The 8,420-nt window shown below is 36.6% G+C and overlaps 1 protein-coding gene across 2 annotated transcripts in view; it reads right to left on the bottom strand.

Moving 5' to 3' along the window:
- The window catches only part of DPP4 (dipeptidyl peptidase 4), a 79,752-nt gene that overhangs the window by 55,269 nt on the left and 16,063 nt on the right, over positions 1 to 8,420 (bottom strand). For both annotated transcript variants that reach the window (XM_027899946.1, XM_027899945.1), the window contains exons 11-18: positions 6,121 to 6,250; positions 5,939 to 5,983; positions 2,853 to 2,957; positions 2,691 to 2,758; positions 2,441 to 2,494; positions 1,874 to 1,998; positions 889 to 936; positions 304 to 402 (exon numbers count right to left, since the gene is read on the bottom strand). In XM_027899946.1, the coding sequence (XP_027755747.1) occupies positions 304 to 402; positions 889 to 936; positions 1,874 to 1,998; positions 2,441 to 2,494; positions 2,691 to 2,758; positions 2,853 to 2,957; positions 5,939 to 5,983; positions 6,121 to 6,250 (674 nt within the window). The remainder of the gene's footprint in view (positions 1 to 303; positions 403 to 888; positions 937 to 1,873; positions 1,999 to 2,440; positions 2,495 to 2,690; positions 2,759 to 2,852; positions 2,958 to 5,938; positions 5,984 to 6,120; positions 6,251 to 8,420) is intronic.

The following is an 8,420-nucleotide window of genomic DNA, read 5'->3' as shown; positions in this document are numbered from 1 at the left end:
TTTTTTTTTTTTTTTTTTTTATTTAATGAGGTCCTGGAGACTTCTGTTTTTCAGTTTATTATAAAGGAAAAAAAGGAGCTAAGCCACTTCATCACGAAAATATCAAGATATCACACTATGGAAAAAGCACATTTTAGATAAGAATATTTTGGGATTTCAGAAAAAAAATCATCTTGCCTCTAAGTGCTGAATAACTGCAACAATCCCCACTACACCCATCTGTTCTGTCATGCTCTTCAGCAGAAGACCTTGAAGCACTTGGTGAAAAAGGGGTAGAAAGGTAAAAGATGTTTTTGAACTTACTGTATCCACCTACACTAAGGGAGCCAAATTTTTTTGAAGGCATCTGAATATCTTTCAATGCATTTTCCAGTTCAGTGTTATTTTTCAAGTATCTGAGGACTAAATAACAGAGTAAGTAAGATTCAAAGATTAAATACATTATTTTCATATACACTGCTCTTTAATTATGAACCACTAAGTATTCAATCTGAGATGACAGCAACCTACATTGCAGTTTTTGTTTTTCCTCTCAGATTCAATGTTTACAATGTTTACAATATAGTTTTCCTTCAGTTATTTAGTAACCAGAAAGCTATTTTTCCCGTTTTTCATCTAAATCCAGTTGAAGAAAAACTGAACAATTATCCAGTAAATAAGTCATACATTACTCACTGTTTTCTAGCACAATATAAAATAATATTAAATAAACTATGAATAAAGGTATGCCAAGCTATATAATTTATTCTTCTGGTAGTTATTTGAAATTAAATTTACCCTTTAGTTGACATTTTTATTACTGTACTAAGCAATGAGAACAAAATTAAAATAAATTTACAGTGCAATTTTCTGCCTCAACACAAATTAGATTTAGAGACAATCCCATACCTTGATCATCAGTGCTTCTGTGCAGAGTAGACATGGGCAGGCCAGGACCTGTTAATTGGGCACAAAACCTTCATATTTGTGTGCTGTCTTGAAACACAGCCCTCATAAAGTAATTGGAAACAGGTGAATCATAAAAGCTCAGAACTCATTTCCCTCCAGTCTGCTCAAGCTGGATTTTAACTGAGTAGGGCCCAAATTCAAGCCACAGGATCCCACAAAGTATTCATATCTCAGTGATGAACCACATTACTGTGAGGTACTGCAGAACTGAAATCCCACTCTTTAGCAAAGCCTATGCATTGGTTGTGGACCATGGCTGGGGAATCAATAAGCCTTGTCACCAAGACCACAGCAGTAGTCTTCAACCATTTTTACAATCTGACAGAACAATTCCCTCTCTGCTGTCTCTCCTTCTAGCTCATAAATAAGGAAGATCTCGGCATCTTTAAAACCAGCATAAATTTCAATTTAAGGAAATTTAGGGAAGATTTCACTTTTTTTACCCTTGTACTATCTAGCGCAAGCACCTACAGGTCAGAGACAGACTACAGGCGCATTGCTTACCTTGATTACATTACTTGGTGGTTTGTTATTTTTGACCAGCATTATCTATCCTAATTTTATTCCCACACATGGAGCACTGCTCTTTACCCAGCCTCCTGCTTGTCACGCTTTCAGAGTCTCCAAATTCCTCTCGCAGGCAGAGCTCCACATGCAGTTCTTGAAGAGATGGGAACTGGACAGGAGTGTTTTGCAGCTCTTTCAGGTCCATCGACAGACAGAACTAACAAGTCTTATCCTAGCAATTTTTGTAAAGGTGCTTTTGAGCCTAGGAGGCAGTATGTTTTTCCACTGCCAATGAATGTATCCACTGTTATCAACGCATATTGTTAGGCAGTAAGTATCAAGATCCTGATGAAGTGAACTTCCCCACCCATCTAATCAGTGAGTCACGTTTATGTTGGTTAATTCCAGATATACTCACCAAGACAATTTAGCTGATAATACTGTGCATCTTTGCTGAAGGACACAGAATAATACTGGCATCTTTCTTGATTCAGATCACAGCTAACACATTTAGTAGAACTTGGACTGCTTTCCAAGAGCACTCTGCAAAGTTGAGCTTCATTTCAGAGATTAATTTTTTTTTAAGCTACGCTAAACTAATATATGCTTTTTAAATAAGATGGCTGAATGAAATGTTTAAATTCAAAAGTGACTAAATGATTTAAAAATTAGAGAAAAAAGACTTAAACTTTTGAGTTCAGATGATATTGAAATTATAATCATGGTAAAAAAAGCATGAGAGGTTTTCCTTGGGGTTTTGTTGCTTGAGGACTGATTGTTTCTTCTCATAATTTCCCTTTATTAACCAAATTTACAAAAAAAAATTTAATTTTTGCAGTTTATACTCTTACACCGATTTTCACTAAATATCCTATAGAGGATCCCACCTTAAACTGAACTTCACAATCTTTAAGTTTTCAATGCTTTTTCTTATTTTTTTTTCATTAACAACTGTTTTACCCATAGTGCAGAAAAAATTTCTTACTTATAGAGATTTCTTCCTCCTGGCTTTCCATCATTTTCATTACTAATGTAGTATCTATAAAAGCAAAACAAACTGGTTTTGGTAAAATATTTACAGTATATTACAACATTTAAAGGTTTTACCTCACATGTTTAAGTCAGATTTTTAATGAGTTAAATGACACCGTCTCCCTGTTCTCCATCCCTGCTTGCTTAGACCCTTGTTACTAGCCCTTACGACAGGAATTAGTAGCTCATTTACAAATACTTACAAAAAGTCTTTTGTTACAGCTTCTATGCTGATTACTTCCCACCTCCCTGAAGTAACAGGTACTGGAGCCTGAAATAAGGGGGGTAAGGCAAGGTAAAAAGTAGAACATGATCACCACAAGAAACACAAGCCAGCACTGACTGTCCTACACATTATTACTCACCTGTGAGCCGTTTATGTAATGGATGTGCTTATAACCTACTGCGTTGCTGAGGACTTTGTAGTAGGTAGCATTGTCGGGTGCAAAGTAAGGGACAGATGGCTGAAACTTGAAAATAAGAGAGATGTCTATTAAAGCAAAAAACAAAACTCCACACCCAAAGCGATAAATTTAGGTTTTGATATCTCTAACTGTGAGCGTCAATACTTTAAACAATGCATCACTGAACGTACTGCAAAAATTTTTGCCTGCTGACTTAGTAGGTAGAACCTGTAGCCATCATCGTAAAAGTAAGCACACTTAAAATATTATCTTGCTCCTTAAGCAGCAGAATTTCTCGAGTATTGGCCCTGGAAGTGATCTGTATCCCCTCCCTTGAATGTGAAGTACTTCAGGTGTTCTTATTTTTTTTTACCATTTCAAGAAACAATATATGTATCTACTTTCAAAGTCTCTGTTTTATTCTGTCCAATGCAGCTGTAACCTATAAAAATGTAAACTTTGCAAATACATGTTTCGCATGAATTTTACATTTTAAAATGTGTTTGTGAACAAATTCTTTGAACTCAATTTTTTTTTAGCTTAACAGTAAAAAATGTCCTGCTCTATTGAAAAAAACCCAAACCCAATATGCTTTCTAAGAAGAAATTTTGCTGGTAAGTAGGTGATTATAGAATGACATGGAACTAAAACTGGAATGATATTTTCATGAAGGAACTATCCATTTATCAACTGAGAGTGATAGAAATTAATTTCTTCTAGTGACTGCCGTTAGAATGGGCTACACATGGCAGAAAGAAAAAGAGGAATGAAACTGAGCTGAGTGAAATAAAAGATATTTCGGTGACAAGTGTCCAAAGGATCTAAATGTTAAAATCAGATTTTTAATGAGTTAAATGACACAACTGACACAATGCAGTTGCCTCTAAGATGTTATACCCATTTTGAAATGGAAAGTGAAACAGAAAGCTGAAGTGACTTGCCTTTAGTCATTCAGTAAGCAATGACAGAAATTAAATCTTCCTAACCCATGTGCTTCAAATAACCTCTCAATTTTCCCAAGCAATATTTTTGCCAAAAGGAACCTGTTGAATATTTTGCTAGCCTTTCCCTTATCACAGTCTTGCTTTTTCAAAGTGTGACTTTCCTTCAACTCAACTGGCAAGCTCTAAGTTAGCTGATGACCTGGAAGCCTTTTACAGTTACAGAGGCTGTTCTGAGCATTCTTAGATTAAATAAAATTTCATCTCCATTAAAAAAAAAAAAAAAAGGAACCAGAAAACATTACAGATACAAAGAGAGTACTATATGTCTATATTTTATACACATATATAATTTACTTAAATTTGTATATACATATGTATGGGTATACACACATCTCACATATGTATAAAAAATATTCCTTATCAGTCAAGTATCATTTTGTCATCTCTAAACAGGTAAAAATAAAATTAAGGAATACAAATACCTTGCCTATCCCCTCCCCAATTCTCCCTACTCTCCCCTCCCTTCTCAAATCCAGGAATTATACAGTGAGATTATCTTTTCTTCCAACAGCTCCTAAGAAGTGGGTTGTCTCTTTAAAAGAAACAAAAAACCAACAACCTAGTTTGATGGCACAGACTTGCATTTTGCCCTCTCGTTTTGCACAACTGTTTACAAAGTCTGCAGCTTGATCATCACATTGTCTAATTGTGAAGCCTTTGCTGCAGAGAAGCAAAATGTGTCAGCGTTAAGGCCTTCCTTTCCATATCAAATTTGACAGCAGGTGGGTTGATCTCTCATCTTCATACTGCGGATGATTTCATCCCTGCTGTTGCCTCCCTCTTTGCATTTCTTTAAACTCTCATTTTTGACTTCAAAAGTGAATTAGTGACTAAAGCATAATCAGTGTGTGGAAAATGCGGGAGTGGAGTGTACTCTGTGTTCTCATCAAAAACTCTGAAACTCATTTCTCCCTCCAAGTCTGAACTTTTGCATCTCTGCTTCACTTCCCCCAGATCTTCTGTGTAGTTCATTAGGTGCCTACTCTCTACCATGTACGAAAGGACTGAGAAGCAGCTTGGAAAGCATCATCCAGACAGCAGTGACTGGTTTGGCAGAAGCATATGAAAATTTTAATCTGGTCAGTTATATGCATCTTGTCCCCACTTCTCTTCAATGGATATTTCATGGGGGGGGCGGGGAGGGGAGGAAAGAAATAAGTAAGTAGCCCCAGTGAGAACCTAGAATGGTTTGTAGCAACCTGAAATATTAAAAAACTACTTTTGTCCTCTATGCCTTTCTTCCAATATGATTCCAAGGTTATAGGATACGCTTCTTTATACATTTTATTCTGTAGATCTTTCTTGAGGTGGCAGGAAGACTAGAGAGCAGCTAAACCAGCATAGCTGGCAACTCCCCCAGAACAAAGGGAATTCTGAATCCTGGTTCCTGCATTTCCCCCCCCACCTACTGCTACCAACGCAGCAGGTCAGAAGTCAAAAGGAGTCTCGAAAGGGTGCTATGCTTTTTGGCAAGCTGAATATATAATCATAAATTCATAGAACAGTTTGGATTGGAAGGAACCTTAAAGTTCATCTAGTTCCAACCCCCTTGTCATAGGCAGGGACACCTTCCACTAGACCAGGTTGCTCAGAGCCCCATCCAACTTGTCCTTGAACACTTCCAGGGATGGGGCATCCACAGCTTCTCTGGACAACCTCTTCCAGTGCCTCACCATCCCCACAGTAAAGAATTTCTTTCTAATATCTAATTTAAACCTACTTCTTTCAATTTAAAGGCGTTATCCCTTGTCCTGTCAACATGATGCACAGGTCATAGAGGACACGGTTACAGCTCCAGCCCATGCTGCACTGTCAGCCCAGCCTGGGAGTTCAGAACCCCATATCCCCCAAAACAAAAGCTTAAACCCAGGGGTGGGGTGGCACAGCATCTCCATTTGAGACTATTTTTTCCTGTACATGTAAAACGCAGCAAGAGGATCAGACCTGCACAAAAGAGGCACTGCAAACTGCAAGAGGCTCCTATGAATTTTTCTTAATTATCAGTTATTTAGAATGTAGCAATTTTAGAAATTGAACACTCACTCTGCCAATCCAGCCAGTTGTGCTTTCTTCCGTATGTTGTTTTCCCTAAGAAAAAAAAAATCCCATTACAATTATGATTATTTTACATCAGACTTTATTTCTACAAAGATAAACATACAGATATACTCTACTTCTTCCTAGTTTCATTTGTCATTGGAACTCTTCTACCTAATTTTTCTTACCTGTGGACATGACCAATTACCATTTTCAAAGTCACAGACTGTGAGGACTGAAAAATTCTGAATTCTTCTGAGCCACTGCAGACAAATCCTTTCATCTGTCACCCATGTTACAGCACTCAAATAATGGTCCCTGAAAACAGCAACAGCATTAGATATTTAAAATCCTCTCTGTAATAGCATACCATACGATAGCATTCAGCAATTCACTGAATGACACTCATCTAGCTATTTTCATTTCAATCTACTCTTCAGCAACAAACAATAATGCAAACCTAATTGAGCCGGTTTTTTGTCAATTGTTTTTTCTGCTAGTAGATGCCTTGGTTATTTTCAGAGATAAAATAAACAATTAGATAGTTTGTACAAACCGACTTCCGGAAAGACTGCAATTAAATTTTAACAGCCAGATCACTGTTCTCTAATGCATAAAATAATAGCTACTCCAGACTGTTCATAAATCTTGTACTCTGTGCATCTAGAGGAAATTTTTCTGAATATTAAGTTGCATATGCCTTAGATTTCAGAATTTTATCCTTAGCTGCATGAAGTTGGTTGCTTGTAAGCATGTTCTGAATGATACACATTTTTGTTCAATTTACTAGTTCTTTCCATTAGTTACAATGAAGGGAGAGATCATACCAAAACCAGTTATTACTATTTGAATATTTTACTTTAGTCTTCAGAATACCAACCAGTTGACATGGAAAAGTGGAGTATCTGAAAAAAAAAAATCTTCATGGATATTCCTGTATAATAATTTTAAAAAGGCACCACATAAAATTTTGTGGTTTTGTTTACCATTACGATCTGTTAGATGTACTGTCTTTTCTTATTTTAGATCTCTGCTATCTCCTAGAAGCCTTATGAATTAAAATAAAACAAACCTCCCCTCCAAGGCAAGTATACATTTTTAACTGGAATTTGCACATTTGACTTAGTTCCAAGTTTATGTTCCCTTTTTCCCCCAAGTTAGTTAACAAAAATGTGTGGGAAGTTTTGTGATAAGAGTACCTTCATGATCACTGCTGTTTGGGGCGGGGGGGGGGGGGAACACCACAATTAGTGTAGATTGATTAAGAATATATGCCAACTGGTTACCAACAACTTTCAGATTTATTTCTAGCTTGCAGTTTCAAAATCCTGTTTGGAAAAGGTCTATTTTTGCATTTATATTTGACTGGGAAGTCAGTAGGTCACTTAATTGCACTGGCTCCCTGCAGGAGCTTGTTTGTTAAAAAAAAAAAGAGAAAAAAGAAACTGCCATTCTTCATGTACCTATAATAGTGGTTTCCCTTGTTTTGTATAAGGGGAATTAGTCCCACAGTTTTCATTGCTTCAAAGGCAGAGAAATTAACAGTTCTGGCAACCATAAATCATTCATCAGACAAGATGGACATTACAAGGAAAAATGAATTAATAATCAACAAATAAATTAATAACCAAGCCATTATTATAATGCAATAAATAGCTTACTGTTATAATTGAGAGTGGGAATGCACCTTCAGTATTCAACAACCTACAAACTGTTAACTAAGCTGCAATTAATTCATGTGTAGAGTACAGTAGTTTTGCACTGCTCTTCCTCATTTGCTGCTGAAAGGGATATTCTGCAAAATTACCCAACAGCAATACTGCACATTGCTTGCCTTTTCCTACTAGTGTATCTTTGTTCTTGCAAAATTCCCAAAGACTCATTCTGGCCACCTCAACTTTTGCAGGACATGTACAGTGAAACTCGACCATTATTTGGATCAGCCACTGGGAGGAAGAGTAAGTTTTGATAACTGCACTCATCCTTCAAGACTTATCTTTGTATTAATCCTGATTTGCAGAGTGCTACATTAATTTTGAAATGGATTACCTCCACATAAATCATGCCTGTGTTAGCCAGATGGGTACGAGGCTGTAAAGTAGCTGATGGTTATTGTCCTCACATCAACTATCATAAGGTGTTAACAAAAGGTAAAACATAACTCTAAGACAACAGAGACCTTAATCAGCATTAAGCTAAACATAATGGGCTTTTAATTCTGAGGCACTGAAATTTGGGAGAAAAACAGCGCATGACAGCTATGTAACATCCAGCTACTGCAGTGCTACTGTAATGAAAGGATAAGAACAACATATTCATAAAAATTCACATATCTTGGTTAACACATAGATGTTAGTTAGACTGTGGTGAGGACTGAAATGGGAGATCACTGATATTCCAGTTATAGCTTTTTGGCCACCACATACCAAATACACATTTTATGCAAAGCTAACAGACCTCCTTTGTTTTTTTCTGGTTTATCAGTATA

The sequence above is a fragment of the Empidonax traillii genome, unplaced genomic scaffold (assembly GCF_003031625.1).
Source record: "Empidonax traillii isolate 1590-97213 ecotype Southwest subspecies unplaced genomic scaffold, ASM303162v1 scaffold696:size366466, whole genome shotgun sequence".
Lineage (NCBI taxonomy): Eukaryota > Metazoa > Chordata > Aves > Passeriformes > Tyrannidae > Empidonax > Empidonax traillii.
The sequence above is the reverse complement of the archived record's forward strand: the minus strand, read 5'-3'. Positions and strand labels throughout refer to the sequence as shown.